Source organism: Galeopterus variegatus, unplaced genomic scaffold (genome assembly GCF_000696425.1).
Source record: "Galeopterus variegatus unplaced genomic scaffold, G_variegatus-3.0.2 Scaffold3184, whole genome shotgun sequence".
NCBI classification, from domain to species: domain Eukaryota; kingdom Metazoa; phylum Chordata; class Mammalia; order Dermoptera; family Cynocephalidae; genus Galeopterus; species Galeopterus variegatus.
In genome coordinates, this window is record NW_007729295.1 from 88,327 (window position 1) to 104,518 (window position 16,192).

At 44.9% G+C, this 16,192-nt stretch overlaps 1 protein-coding gene across 1 annotated transcript; it reads left to right on the forward strand.

The window, feature by feature from the left end:
• The first annotated feature begins 3,437 nt into the window (after positions 1–3,437).
• WRB (tryptophan rich basic protein) lies at positions 3,438–16,130 on the forward strand. The gene is made up of 5 exons (XM_008584235.1): positions 3,438–3,611; positions 11,353–11,518; positions 12,845–12,912; positions 15,045–15,159; positions 15,906–16,130. Exons 1-5 carry the CDS (start codon positions 3,510–3,512, stop codon positions 15,977–15,979), a joined length of 525 nt encoding a protein of 174 aa, XP_008582457.1. The 5' UTR covers positions 3,438–3,509; the 3' UTR covers positions 15,980–16,130.
• Positions 16,131–16,192: the final 62 nt, after the last annotated feature.

Consider the following 16,192-nt stretch of genomic DNA (forward strand, 5'->3'; position numbering starts at 1 on the left):
CTGCTGTTCTTGCACCTTCCATCTGAGCCACCTCAGGACCCCAATGCTCCTGTCACCCTCTTGTCCCTTGGCCTAAGACAGGCTAGAATGTGTAAATCTTTCCCAATAAAGTGTTGCATGAAGGAAAAAAAAAGCTGTCCTTTCCCCAGTGTATATTTTGGTACTTATGTTGAAAATCAGTTGGCTGTAGATGTGTGGGTTCATTTCTGGGCTTTCTATTCTGTTCCATTGGTCAATTTGTCTTTTTTTATGCCAGTACCATGCTGTTTGGTTACTATAACTTTATAGTATATATATATATGTGAGTGTGCGTCTTTAATATATATATTAAAGACGATTGGTAAGGGGATCTTAACCCTTGACTTGGTGTTGTCAGCACCATGCTCTCCCAAGTGAGCTAACTGGCCATCCCTATGTAAGGATACAAACCTGTGGCCTTGGTGTTATCAGCACCACATTCTCCCAGTGAGCCAAGGCTGGCCCCTATAGTATATTTTGAAGTTGGGTAGTGTGATGCCTCCAACTTTGTTCTTTTTGTTTAAGATTGCTTTGGCTATACAGGGTCTTTTGTGGTTCCATACAAATTTTAAAATGTTTTTTTTTTCTATTTCTGTGAAAAATATCATTGATATTTTGATAGGGATTGCATTGAATCTGCAAGTTGCTTTGGGTTATATGAACATTTTGATGATATTCTTCCAACCCATGAATAGGAGATATCTTTCCATTTATTTGTCTTCAATTTCTTTTACCAATCTTTTATAATTTTCATTATAGAGGTCTTTCACCTCCTCGGTTAAATTTATTCCTAGGTATTTCATTTTTGGGGTAGCTATTGTGAATGGGATTACTTTCTTGATTTCTTCCTCAAATATTTCAATATTGGCATATAGGAATGCTATTGATTTTCCCCTGGCACTGCAAACGCCTCCTGTGGGGCAGGCCCCACACAAGTCCCCATGAAAGACACACTGAGCTCTGGGTGATTTCTTCCTCCCTTAGACTGCAGCCCCTCCCTTCTATGTGGACACAGGGGGAGCCTGCAAGCAGCTTGCTGGCCCGGAAAATAAGATGGCACGTCCAGAGTGATTTTTGTTTTTGCCAGTGGTCATGGTATCCTTCTCTGCTGCAAACTTCAAATAGATTCACACAAAAGGTACTGCTGTTTTTAGGTGGCTGCTCTGTGTGCTGGTAGGTTCTCCATGAGCAGGGGTTGGGTCTGATGTGGTAATCCCTCTTCCCACTAGTCACGGGTTTCCACGCCATCATGAACTCAGTCTTTCCTCTTCTTCTCCCAAGTTTCAGTGATTACAAGATGGCAGTTTTTATCTTAATAGTTGTACATTGATCAGTTGTAGGGGAGGGGGTTAATGCCAGGATCATGTATTCTGTCATCTTGGTGACATCACTGCTCTTTAGTAGTGCTTATTTTGAGTGCTGCCCAAAAAAAGCAACAGGAGCGTATGGCTGGGGCAATTATCAGAATCCTGCCAATGTAGCCAATTGCTGGGGTAGGGCCCACAGGCCCTTCAAACCCTTTGTACAGACTGAGGCACAGACCCCTCATATACAGACTGGGTCACAGACCTCTCATAGGCCAGGCTTGGTCACCAGACCCCTCACACACAGGTCCACGAGCTAGGTAATTGGGAAAGATCCTGGGGGCTGTTGGCAGATGACACGAGCTCAGTCCTCAGCTTCCTTAGCAGCAGCAGCAGCAGCTTACAGCAGCCTCTAGCAGCAGCATCAGTGGCGTCCTGGAGGGTCCCAGGGGTCCTGGCAGGAATAGCTTGCAGCAACAGCCTCCAACAGCAGTAGTGGCCCCCTTGTAGCCCCCAGAGGTGTTCCAGGGGTCGGGGGGGTGGCACTGTGGATCAGAGCCATTCATCCTTTATACTCAAGTCTAATAACCCAGGACACCTGGGTGCAAGTCAGACAACCCAGGAACACCTAGGTGGCCATGTTCATCTACATCAGACAATAGCTAAGGAATGCCTGGGTGCACGTGCGTATTTACATCAAATGCTCGGCAAGATTCTGAACATCTGAGAGGCCCTGACCATCTTTCTTTACTTTCCCTACAAGAAGAGACCTGAGTTAACTCAAATTGTGTTGCCTCTTGGGCCAAGCCTGTGGCGCACTCCGGAGAGTGCAGTGCTGGGAGCGCAGCAGCGCTCCTGCCGCGGGTTTGGATCCTGTATAGGGATGGCCGGTGCACTCAATGGCTGAGCGTGGTGCGGCCAGTCTCATAAAGGACAAAAAAAAAAAAAAAAAAAAAAAAAAATTGCGTTGCCTCTCAAGTTCAGGTACTGCTGGTTCTCTTGCACTACTGGTGCAAAGCCATGGACATTCTCCAGTGTGTTTTTGGTCACATTCTAGCCTCACCAGGAATTGGGTGATTCTTCTCCTGTGGATATGCGGCAGTGGGGTGGGGTGTGATGGTATGGGGAACAGCCAGTGCTCTCCTCTTCAGCCAGAAAGCCAAAGACTGGGGTGGGGGGACTGCCATCACTGTTCATGAAGCAGTTTCTCCTTCTATGTCCGTCTAAATCGCTAGTGAGTAGAGGAGCTAGGAGTCTGGCTTCAGGTTTGGGTGGTTCAACAGGAGGGTGGAGTGGGGCGAGGATATGGAGAGGCAGGCTCTAACGCTGTTTTGCTTTGGGCAGTTCAGCGGTTGCCTACAGGCCATGAAGTCCTTTCATGGGAAGAATTCACTCTACCACTATGGGAATAGCTTCACTTCACATGTTTTCTTGAAATAGAAATTTATAGAACCACAGCCTTTTGCATCATTTTGATTAATAATTAGTTCTCAGAATACAGCCATGGCAGAAGAAATTGCTAAGTATCTTTTGCTTTATTCACTATACATAAATGTGAGTCGGAATTCTTTTTCTGTAAAACCAAGTCTTCATCTAAATTCAGGTTATTTTATTATAGGCTGATTGTGAAAAGTGCCTTCTGATTAATAAACTCATTTTTCAGGTATGCAGTTTTGTAAATTGTTCAGATTTATTAGTGTTTATTTTTGAATGTAAACTTAAGACATTTTACATATAATAACTGATTAGAAAACTTTTTTTTTTAACAGTTAACTGCTACTATAACTATGGTCATTTTCTATTTATGGAAAGGTTTATTTTAAAATAAATTTATCTAGAAATAAAAGTGAGTCAACTTAGAGAAAATATTAATTAAAAAATAATACAAATGGTTTGCAGATATGACAAAACTAGACAGCTGATGGTACCCAAACCATTTGGAAAACTGGTTCAGTGGGTATGGTGGGGTGGATGCGACATGGCTACGGAAGCCCGGTAGGCGAGAAGGAAGCTGGAACGCGTTGAACGCTCCTCCGGACTAGAGGGAAAGACGGTCCCGCCTCCCCGCGATTGCGGCGCAGTGCGCAGGCGTCTCGGTGCGCCTCTGCGGGTCCGCTGGGCCTCAGCGCGTAGGCGTGGTCTTCATGGAGCTGCCGTAGAGGTGCTGGCGCGCAAGGAGCGTCCGAGATGAGCGCCGAGGAGGCCGACCGCTGGGCGTGGCTGCTAGTGCTCAGCTTCGTGTTTGCGTGCAATGTCCTTAGGATCCTTCTCCCGTCCTTCTCCTCCTTCGTAAGTGGCTGCCTGGCCTTCGGGGGCCGGTGGGGACGACGCTCCAGTCCCCAGCGGGGATGGCGTAGACACAGGGGTCTCACACTGGTCGCCCGAGAGCCAGATTCAGCCCGCGGTGGCGTCTCGGTTGGTCTATTCTGTGTTTTAAGACTTTTTTGAGATCGCTGCTAGCCTCTAAAAGCTGCGAAGCTTTATCCCCAAATACGACCCTCTAGATTCTCGGGGGACGCTTTCACTTGGCAGGAATCTTCCGGCTGTGGGTGGCAGCGGCGTGCCTCCGACTGGGAGTTCGCGGTGCCCCACGCCAGCCCTGCTCATTTCCGTTAACCCCTGGTCCCTGGAGGCATTTGAGCAGCTCTCAGCTGCCAGGGTTTCCCGGAGATCTCTCTCGCAGTGTCACCTGCAGTGTCACAGTGCCTTGTCCTGGAGAGACGGGTCCCAGGATACAGGAGTCCACATTCTTGGGGTGGGGGACAGGTGTAGAGAGATTGTCAGTACAATGTGATGCTTTCTGTATCCATCGGAGTGACATGTCACAGTGCCTTGTCCTGGAGAGACGGGTCCCAGGATACAGGAGTCCACATTCTTGGGGTGGGGGACAGGTGTAGAGAGATTGTCAGTACAATGTGATGCTTTCTGTATCCATCGGAGTGACAAGCTCTGGGGAGCACTCTTTCTGTTGTGAGTACATTACCTCTTGTCCAGATGTGACACGTGAATGTTATCATCCCGTCTTTCTTCACCTCCCAGAGGAGGAGTCTAGCTCAGAGAGTTTACCAGTTGCACTCAGTTATCCACCTAGTAACTGTTGGAATGGAGATTTGATTCTTTGTGAGTCTCCCAGTTCTGCCCTGTTGCCTATTGGAGAATGAATAGGGATTTGGTGGCAAACTTAAAGGGTCGTGGAGGTGGGCTGTTGGGTGTGGACGCTGTCCCTTGAGGAAGGGAGCTCTCTGTATTCTCCCCCGGGGCGGGGGTGGGGTTGGGTTGAGGAGCTGTCTGGCTCAGACTGAGACTTCAAAGATTGGGTGCATGCGGTGTAGCTTGTCCTGGGAAACCGTTCTTGTTTTTCTCTCCTAATATAAATTGGTGGTGGTGGTGGTGTACTTAATACTAGGCAGGACTTCTGCTTCTTTATGTTTTATTCTACTAGAATTCATTGAGTGCCTGTTTTATGCAAAACTGTTCTAGGGCCGTTGTCCAGAGGTATAGGGAATTCTCTTAACCCCACACACTCTTCAGAATCTTTGATGCTGCCTAGTCTTTAGATGATGTTCTAGGTCCTTAGCATTGCATAAAAGACTCTTGAAGAGCTGGCCCCTGTCCATCTTTCTTTATTCATTTTTTTAAATATAAAGTACACATAAAATTTATCATCTTAGTTATTTTTAGGTGTGCAGTTCAGTGGCATTAAATACATTCACATTGTTGTACAACCATCACCACCATCCCAGAACTTTTTCATCTTCCTGACCTGGAAACTCTGTACCCATTATACAATAACTCCCCATTCCTGCCTATCCCAACCCTTGGCAACCACCATTCTACTTCCTGTCTCTATGAATCTGACTACTTTTGGTACCTCACATGACTACAATCATACAGTATTTTTCCTTTTATGTCCTGCCATTTCACTTAGCATAATCTCCACAAGGTTCATCCATGTTGTAGTACATGTCAGAATTTTCTTCCTTTTTAAGGCCGAATAATATATCATTGCATGTTATGTACCACATTCTGTTTATTTGTTCACCTGTTGATGGACACTTGGGTTGTTTCCTTCTTTTGACTATTGTAAATAATGCTGCTAGAACATTAGCGTACAAATATCTGGTCAAGTCTCTGCTTTCAGTTCTTTTGGATATATAATCAGAAGTGGAATTGCTGGATCATATCGTGAGTCTATGTTTAATATTTTTGAGAAACTGCCATACGGTTTTTCACAGTGGCCAGGCCATTTTACATTCCCAACAGCAGTGCACAAGGGTTCCAATTGCTCCACATCCTCCAACACTTATTATTTTTTAAATAATAGCCATCCTAATGGGTGTTAAGTGGTATCTCATTGTAGTTTGGATTTGCATTTCCGTAATAATTAGCGATGTTGCACGTCTTTTCATGTGCTTATGGCCATCTGTATATCTTTTTTAGAGAAATGTCTAGTCAAGTCCTTTGCCCCTTTTTAAATCCAGTTGTTGTGGTTTTTTGTTGTTGTTAGTTCTTCATATATTTTGGATATTAAACTTTTATGAAATATATGACTTGCAGATACTTTTTCCCATTCTGTAAGTTGCCTGTGCATCTTTCTTGCAGTGTCACTTCCATTCTCCCTATGTACCCTCATCCCATTTCACCTCAAGAAACTAATTTCAGTTGCCCATAGAGGCTGTGTTGGTGTTGTCTTCCTCTCTAATTGTTCATAATTTCTCAGTATCTGATAAGGAGTGAGGAGTGTGTGTTTGGGGTATGGCAGTGGGTATAAATAAGACCTGTCATCATCTCAGGCTCCGTCACCAACCCTACACCAAACCTGTGCTCTGCAGTTAGGCCACTGTCACAATGGGGTTATTGTTGCAGTCTAGCCAGGCATGAGGCTGCACCCTATAAGGGTAGCTGTTCATCATTTAGAAGACCTGTGTCCACATCCTATGCTGCCTCCTACAGACTGTGTAGCCTCTCTAACTTCAAATCAGTTAGCTTTCTTAAACCTATTTACCCTTGGTTGTAAACACTGGTTGTTAGCCAGGTTCAGAAGAATAACATAATTATGCTAGCAGAATACAGCCCGCATAATTGGTGTTCAGAACAGGGAAGAGTAATAAAAAGATCGGTTTTGCCTGGTCTCTGGGTTTGTGGTGAGAGTCTGTGAAAAGCTGTAGGGAACGCACTGGTCCTGGGTAGGGTAAAATGCTGCTCCTTCACAGTCACTGGAGGCTGCCCCGTCACAGCCTCTGATGCCAAAGAAACAGAAAGTTGGATTGGTAGTACAGCGGCCTCAGGGATGGGGCCATGCCCACGTACTTCAGATTATAACCTTCCTTACAGTGTTTCTGAAGCTTCCGTCCAGCTAGAAGCTAGGGAGGGAGTGCACCCACCCCATTGGTCAGTCAAGGCCGCCCTGGTCCCCTGGAGTGAGGCCTTTTAGGAAGCCTGAAGTAGCAGAAGTCCTTGGGTCCAGCAAAACCTGGCAAGGTGCTGGGAGACGATCTCATGGACTACTGGGGTCGGGGTGGGATGCCTGGAGAAGGACACCCAGTCCCTGATGTTGGCGTGGTTAGACTTTTCCTGAGGGTCCCTCCCTTTTCTTCAAGCTAGTCATAAGATGCATGGATGAGAGAGCCTAGTTCAGTTACCAGGCAATCCAGTGCTTTCTTCAGCTATAGGGCTGTGGGTGGACAGAGATGCCTTTGGCTAGCACCCACTCAGTGCGGACGCAGGGAGGCACACTGCGCAGGCGCCCCGGGAGAGACTCAGGCGGAGGGTGGGGTACTGGCGAGCTGCGCCCAGTGCGCAGGCGCAGTAGCCGCTCCCTCAAGGACACAGCTGTGCAGGCAGCGGGTACCGCGCCAGCTCCCTGTTGGGGCTGGGCTTGTGGGGCCCACCGCCATTTTTAGATTCAGCATTTTTGGAATTATCCTTTACTTTCTGCTCTAAAAAGTGGCCACCTCCCTTTCCGTCTAGGGTACTGAGGTGACAGGCAGATAGGATCTGCCTCTGAGGGAGTCTTCCTAGGCCCCTCCCCCCATTTCATAGAGAGTTGCTTCTGGAGTCCCTACTGAAGACTAGACACGAGGTGATCCCCAAATATTAGTTTAGGGGTGACGACATAGCCCGCTTCATAGGACCTGTCCCAGGACCCTAAGAGAAGTGTATTTGAGGGGTGATAGGGCGGGGTGCGCGTGCGCAGGCGGGGCCTCTGGTCTGGCAGTCGTCCCCGTGGGGTGATCAGTGCCAGGAGGAGGGTGGCCAGGAAGAGGGCGACCAGGAGGAGAGGCGGCCAGTGGGCCTAGATAGATTGTCTGCTTCTCAGCCCTGGCAGGGTTTGCGACTGGGCTGTCTTGGTCCTGGCCGAGCATGGTATTGGGCTGTTCAGCGTCTGGTCCCTTTTCGAGATGGAGGACCCTGCCCCCCATGTTCAGGGACACACCCGAGTTAGTCGTTTCCAGGCTTCCCCACTGAATTCCAGGGAGGTACTAGCACGAGCTGTGCACGTCATCGTGCCATGGGTTAGTTTTTGTATGGGTCTAGCCCCAAGATTTGTCAGCCGGTGAGTGAGTGGTGGAGTGGGAATTTGAGGCTCCCCAGAGTGACCCCTGGTTCAAACCTCGGAATTTTGCCTGTTGGCAAAGAGGGTATCAAACCTGAACAAGATCTAAGGGTGACTCTGTCAGGAGCCATTATGAGCTCAGACTGGTGGCATCAGGGGACAAAGGTGGACAGTAAGGATTGGTTCTGTCCTTTTTTTCTCTCTGGATTTCTCCACTACCTGAGACATCTTGATAAAAATTTTGTAAACTCATTTTCTGCTTCAGAATTCTCTGTGGACCTATCTCCAGATCCTTGAAAGGCCGCACCCTGCATAGCTTATCTGTTTCTATCAGTTGTGTGTTAGTAAGGGCCTGGAAGTTGGCTTTTGAGTACACAAAAGACTTCAGAGATTTATTTTCTAAAAATTAATATTTGCATTACTATATTTGAATTCAAATTTTATTAAATCTTATAATTAAGTTCATAATTCTAGAACATTTTAACGTCATTTATATGTAGTTCTTGGATGAATATTAATACTTATTTGCAAACTGCAACACTTTCAAACTTTTTTTTTTTGCACTTATAGGTGTAATTTTTTTTCAAGCACCACAGTTGTCTGACTTAACCACAAAACTGCCTTCAGTTGCTCTCATCTAAAGTTCACTCTCTTGCCCTCATTCACCTTCCACTCCTGAATAACCATTTTTGACATTTTCAAGTTTTTGTTTTGTGTGGTATATAATGCTAAATGATATCTTTGCGCCTTTATTTCTTCTTTTTAAAGTATGGTTTTAAAAGTCATGTTTATTGAGGTGTAACTTGCATACAGTGAGACTGTCATCTCAAAAAGTCCTTTCTACCACTCTGCATTTGTCTCTTGAGTTTAAGCACCATCTGTAGATTTCCAGCTTTTGAGACATGATTCTGTGATATATATATTTTAAGAGAATATGGCCCATTCCTATTTTCTTTTCCAGGCTGGATCAGGCTGGAGTACGTCTCCTTTAGTTAGAGCGTTGGGTAGTGGCGAGGACAGGGAAGGAGCACCGCAAAAGGATAGGTGGGTTTGAAGACCCCTACTCCCTGTGCTAGGCCTGCAGGAAGCTGCGCGGTACCGCACACACTGCGCAGGCGCCCCCGTGTGATGCACCCCGGTGCCCAGCTCGAAGTGCCTCATAGTGCAGGCGTTCGGGGGAGCCGAGGTGGGCGGCTAAGAATTTTGAGCACACGCAGTCGCCCCTGGGAGACGCGCAGCTTGGCTTCCTGTCCATGACTGAAGAGTTGTCTTGCTGTACGGCAGGAAGAAGGGACCTGTGGCTGGGGGACAAACTCATTTATTGTGCACTTGCTGTGTGCTGGGTACACATTAGATAAACTGTCCTTTTCCATTTTTTTTTTTTATTAATCTCTTTTTAAAGTTTCAAAACGAATGTGCAGAAAAATTATGTATACAGTACAAAGAACTGATTTTGTTTCCTGAACCATTTGAAAGTAAGTTTTCAATCTGAGCCCCCTCATTCCCCGACAATTCTGTGTATAAACAGCGGCCTTGCCCACAAAACAGCCGTCAAATCCATTACTATTATCTAATCCTCTGGTCCGGTTCAGGTTTTCCACTTGTTCCAGTAACGTCCTTTTCACCAAAAGCGTCCAGTTCAGAATCATGCGTTGTGTTTACTTGTCATGTCTGTGTAGTCTCCTGCAGTCTGCAGGAATTTCTTGGTCTTTCTTTGCTTGCACGACTGTCATTTCTGAATATCAGGGCAGTGGTTTTGCAGGATGGCTGCCTACTGGGTATGTCCGATGCTTGGCAGGGATGTCTCAGAAGCCATTATTGCATCTCATCCGCTGGCGTAGGACTTGGATGTGGAGATGTTCGCTGTGTCCTCGAAGTCCCGAGTCCCTGGCCCGCCCGGTTGCCGGGCGCCACCTGGTGGCCACTATCATCTCGTCCCCGAGCGCCCGGCCTGACGTCCTCTGGAGAGTGTACCGGCCATCAGCACACGCAGGGTCCCCTCCACTTGCAGGGGCATTTACATCTATACAAGGATACTTCAAAAAGTTCATGGAAATATTCATGTTTTATTTTAATTCTGATTTTCTACAAACTTTTTGAAGTACCCTCGTATTTTGTGTATCTGTGGAAAATCACGAGTACATACTCTTATCTCCCAATTCTAAGCTAACACCATAAAGATTCATTGTGGTTCTCTCCCCAGGCATATTTCTAACTCTCTGACAGTGAGAAGACGTTTACTCAGTATGTTTACTGTATGTGATCAGTCCTGTGTAATCTTCCATCCGCACTGCCAACCCCTAACCAGTGTGGGTGCCTGCCTTGTTCTGACACAGTGTTTGGCTGGGTTCCTTCTTCTTGTCTTGTGCATCCATCCCCCTCACCCTGCTCAGATTCTGACTCCCCTGGAAGGCTGCCATTTGTTGGGGACGCCTATATTACTGCACTTGGCCTTGACCCCCCTTGCCAGAGTGCCTCTCTGTGGGAAGGTCCTCCTCACTGTGCTTGGGCTCTGACACCCTGCTCTTGGCCACCACCTCATGATCCCACACACCCACCTTGTTCTATCCCATCTAATCTTGGACTGAATTCTTCAGGAAGGGAAGAAGATTCATGTTCCCTGTCACTTGAGTGACAGCTCTGGCAATGGAATTGGTTTTCATTGTAGAATCAAAATTTTACAGTTATAGTGAAAGATATATACATTTGTACTGTAGCAATCTGTGGGCATATCTGCAAAAGGAAAAATATACTTTGAATAGTGATTCAAATATGAGGGAGTTTTCGGGTTTTTTTTTTTTTTTTTGTGGTTGTTGTAGAGAGCTGGAAAAGGCAGCAGAAGCTGGCCATGTGGGTCAAGGGCAGCTTGTCCAGTCAAAAGGGACAGCAGTAGGATGTTAGGAGGAAGTGGGAAGGAAGGTATACCTGTTTTGCCCAGCGGAAATTGCTGCTAGAGTTGCCTCAAAAGCAGTGGGAGGGGAGTTCCCTCAAGGGACTGCCCCAAACCATCCAGAGATGGGGCTGGCTAGGATTCCATAGAAAGAAACATTAAACGCTGGGGTGATCATTCCAAAGCATTTATTAGGGGAACCTAGATAGTTGCAGCAATCCTCATGATGGATAGTGAGAGACAGGGATATTTTACCTAGGTATGTCCACCATGAAGGTATGGAGTGTATATGGGGGCTTAGGAATTTGGCTCAGGATAAGGGCTAGTTTGTACATGTTTAACAACAGGCTTAATCTGTCAGTGTTTTTGAGCAACGACTTGAACAGCTTTATCAGTACCTTGGAATGTTAAGGCCCCGGCCTGGGTTCAAGCCTGTCGGGAAAACATGCAGCTGGCCAGGTCACAGAGCAGTCAAGGCACTCCACGTTTCCTGATTAGGACATAGAAAGAATGTGGGGGGAGCTGGGGGACCCTTCTGTACCCCATGAGGAAAAGCACTGATTCCCAGCTGTCTGCTTTGCCAGATGTCCAGGGTGCTGCAGAAGGATGCAGAGCAGGAGTCGCAGATGAGAGCAGAGATCCAGGATATGAAGCAGGAGCTCTCCACAGTCAACATGATGGACGAGTTTGCCAGATACGCCAGGCTGGAAAGAAAGATCAACAAGATGACAGATAAGCTAAAAACTCATGGTACTGGTGGCAGTTGTAGCCTGGGAAGCATCATGAGAGCTGATTAATAGAGAAGTCTTTGTATAATGATTAGTAGAATATATGCTTTGTTTCTTGGATGTTGTAGATGCTGATAGAAACTTTCGAGTTTTCTAGAAGAAACTCAAGAATGATTATTGCGTTCTCCTTATTTGCTGGTGAACCTTTGTTTTCTAAACACAGAAACATTTAGGATCCTCTTAGGTTTTCTTCAGAACCAATTTGTTATTGTAGGTTTTCATTTTCAAATTCAGCACTCTTCTGAAAGAAGTCCAGAAAAAAACCTTATAGTAGATAACCAGAGGCTTTTGTTCCACTCTCTAGAAAAGGCTCAGCAGTATCCTTATCTGAGTGTAGACTTCAGAGCATAGTCCACTATGATGAAGACCAATTTTGCAGGGCAGCCTGTGTACTGAGTGATGTGCTGGTGTGTGCACAGTGAGAGAGATGTCCATGGCTAGTAAAACCTACCAGGGGTCGGTCCAGGCCAGGATAAGCTGGACACCCATTTAGGGATTCATGGCCGTGTATTGGTAAATGCTTATAAAAAGAATCTGATTCAGATGAATTTTTTTTTTTTTTTTTTTTTTTTGGGCAGCTGGTGGTACAGGTATCCAAACCTATGACCTTGGTGTTATAAGGCTGCCCTCTAACCAGCTAAGCTAACTGGCCAGGCTCTCACAGTCTTTTTTTTTTTTTTTTTGGCAGCTGGGGGGACAGGTATCCAAACCTATGACCTTGGTGTTATAAGGCTGCCCTCTAACCAGCTAAGCTAACTGGCCAGGCTCTCACAGTCTTTTTTTTTTTTTTTTTGGCAGCTGGGGGGACAGGTATCCAAACCTATGACCTTGGTGTTATAAGGCTGCCCTCTAACCAGCTAAGCTAACTGGCCAGGCTCTCACAGTCTTTTTTTTTTTTTTTTTGGCAGCTGGGGGGACAGGTATCCAAACCTATGACCTTGGTGTTATAAGGCTGCCCTCTAACCAGCTAAGCTAACTGGCCCGTCTCTCACAGTTTTTTTTTTTTTTTTTTTTGGCAGCTGGTTGTTAGGGGATCTGAACCTGTGACCTTGGCATTATAAGGCTGTGCTCTAGCTAACTGAGCTAACTGGCCAGCCCCAGATGAATGTTCTTAAGGGTTTTCAAAATTAAAGCTATTCAGATCTCACAATCTGAGTGGATTCTATTTTAATGATGGCGTAGCTAGATGGTGGGTGACTTTTAAGGGAAAATAACATTTCTGTGTACTTGAATATTTTCTTAATTTTTCAGGACTGACATAATTGTTTCATCCTGTTTTTCCTTTCAGTGAAAGCACGGACAGCTCAATTAGCCAAGATAAAATGGGTTGTAAGTGTTGCTTTCTACATATTGCAAGTAAGTGTACTCTAGTGTCACCTGGGGTCATTAAAGTTGGTAATGGACTGGCCTCCTGAGGTACAGAGCCTGCAGAATCCAAGGCTGGGAATTCATATGTTTCCACTTTAAGCTGCTGTGTTATGTGGTCCTGCCAGCATATAACTCTGAACCCTGTGAATTTTGAAGATAGACTAAAAGAAAGCCTTTCTCTTGATTTGAGTTGTTAAGGATTGGGACTTTTTGGCAAATGAACTCTGAAGCATCTTCCCAGGAGATCTTCCATATTGCCTTTATTCCAGTGCAGTTTTTGGGGCTTGGGGGGATGAAATGAGAAGCTTATATTGACATTGTGTTTTCTGTCACCTCTTGCAGAGTGACGGAAACACAAAAGATTACTCAGAGTCTGTGTTATTCAGAGCAATGAGAAGCCCGAAGGGACTGCGCCAAGGGAAAACTCCTTCAAGAGAGGAGAGAGCCCAGGCACAGCCCCGAGTCAGTTTTTGCTTCAGTTTTTATTGTAAAGACAAAAAAGTTACAGAAGAAAAACAGGTGGTTGATCAATCATAGTGAAAACATAAACTGGTTGTGTGACAATCTTTATTAAAGAAGGTGTAACTTAAAATAGTTTAAGCAATTTACCATCAAAAGGAGTCATAAAACTAAGCTATGTGATATACAAAAAGAAACAATGAAATAAGCACCAAAGCGCTTAGCTCCCCAAGAAACTCAAAGAAACAGCTTAGGGTGAGATGTGGAATGTCCCTCAAGCACTAACTAGCAAGAATATTCTTGAAGATTTTAGCTCACATACTTTCCCATCATTTAGGTTTAGCTGCACTAAGGGCAACTGCCCCCAGAGCAATCACTTCACTGTGCTGCAGTTGTCTTATCTACATCAAAGGCTTTAGTCCTGTGAAAGTTTTCTGGTCTTTTCCAATCTTAGTATTTCTGTGTATTTTCCTAAAGGCTTGGGCTTTGGTCCCTTAAGCTAGAGGCTCTGGCCTCCTAAACTACAGGACTCTGGTCCTTCTAAGCTACGGGCTTTGGCCCTATGAAATACATGTGTTTTATTTCTATCTCATTAATGTCAGAATCCTCCACAGTTTTCTAAGATCCTCAATAACTTTGACCATTACTTGCTACCTGGTGTGCTTAAACAGCACTCTCTATGCTCCAGGTAGGGAGCCATTTTTTCTCATCGAACTTGGCCCCCAACTTCTTATCTGTGGGATTTTTATTTGGTTAACTACCCATAGGACTGTTACTGCTTCTGCTGCCATGTTACTGTAAGGTCATAATGTGCTGCTGTGAACCCACTCCAGTGGCTGCCTAATCTCTGAGTTTTAATACAATGTGTCGTCTCTCCTGAGTTAAAGGATTCAAGCCTCCCCTCCCCCGCCAAAAAACCCCAGGTTTTTGGATATATTAAGTAACTGATCCTGAGGCACTGTCATTTGATATGAGCTAGGTTTCACCAAGACACAGGAATTAAACCAGGTGCCCTCTTTTAGGTCTGCTCATTTGAGTGGCATATTCAAGGCCATGAAGGGGACAGAAGACAACTGAAGGAATCCTGCTGGGGAAAGGATGAAAAATAAAGCATCAGTTTTCCACCCACCATTGAAACTTACAGAGGGCTCACCTCTGCATGTGTGTGCTAACACTTGTGTGTGTGGGGAGAATTAAGTATTTTTTCAAGGCTCTTAGAGAGAAGTATAAGATGGCTTTTGTTACTGATGTGTATTTGATATATAGTGTTTCTACTCAAAGGAAATACTCAGTGAGAAAAGAACACTTATGGAAGATCTGGTTATTTTATCAGCTAATTTAAATAGTGTGTATATAGTATTCATATTAAAATAGTAAAATGCCTGTTCACTTAAGAAGGCTCGCCCACTCGTTCAGTTTGTTCTAGATGTCCTTGGGAGCTCATACTTAATTAGACATTCTATTTCAAGGTTTCAGCAATGGAAATCAGTGGCTACTTTTATGTGTCTGTTGGCTGTGAGGACTGGATTGATAGGGCTTCAGGTCATCAATCTGGAGAGTTTCCTTAGTTTTTTTTTTTTAATGTTTCCTTGTCTTTCTTTCTGTGGCTATTGGTTGTGTGATTGGCAGGTTGTTTTCATTTACCAAAAGTATCTTTCCAGGCTGCCCTGATGATCTCGCTCATTTGGAAGTACTATTCTGTCCCTGTGGCTGTTGTGCCGAGTAAGTGGATAACCCCACTAGACCGCCTGGTAGCCTTTCCTACTAGAGTAGCAGGTAAGATTTTTCTGGAATATATAGTGGGCGAGTATAGTGAGGCTTATGTAGAGGTGTGTGGTAGAAGATTACATTGGCCTGGCATCATTCTCACATCCATTTAGTGAGCTCTCTGTCTCAGCCCCACATGAGGCTTGCAGTGAAGAAACGAGGTCTAGAGAAGTTACTTAACTTGTCCAGTGTCACCAGAATGTTAAGGAGCAGAGCTAGGATTCAGTCCCAGGTCTGCTTCTGGAATCCATATCCAGTACTTGGAGTCTGATACCCCCTTTATTGAAACATTGCCTCTAATTCCCGAATTCTGTGTCTTTTCAACCTGTTTTATGGTTGGCCTCTGCAGCACTTGCTGCTCTTTTAATTTTTGAAAGATAACCTCCTTTGGATGTTCAAAGTAATACATGTTATTGTAGAATGATTAGAAATATAGGAACAATTTTGAAAAAAATCTTATTAGCTACAGATAAACTCTCTTATTGTTGCGGTCTACTTTTTCTAGTCTTTTTTTCCCATTTATTTTGAAATAGTTAAGGTCATCTGGCAGTTATCATTTTATATCCCCTTTTTACATTATACTGTAAGCCTGTTCCCCTGTGTCTTAGTTTGTTTGAGTTTCTGTAACAAAATACCTTAAACTGGGTAGCTTATGAACGACGGAGATTTATTTCCTGTTAGTTAAGGTAGCAGAGGCAGGAAATGTGGGCGGGACTGTTGGTGTGCTCACTTACGTTGAATTTCTTTATTTTCAGGTGGTGTTGGAATTACCTGTTGGATTTTAGTCTGTAACAAAGTTGTGGCTATCGTGCTTCACCCTTTCAGCTGAAAAGGGAGATGAAACAGCTGCGAGCCTTTTAAAAATGGATTTTCTCTTAGGTTAAAAATGTGATTTACACTGTTTTGTTTTTAAGAAACAAAAATGCACAGGTTAGGTTTTTTGTTGAATATGTTTGTTCTTGGACTTTATGTGGGAATCTCACAAGAATCATGATTTTCTATACTTGTCATTGAGCCAGAAAGGCCAGTTTATGGCACGTGT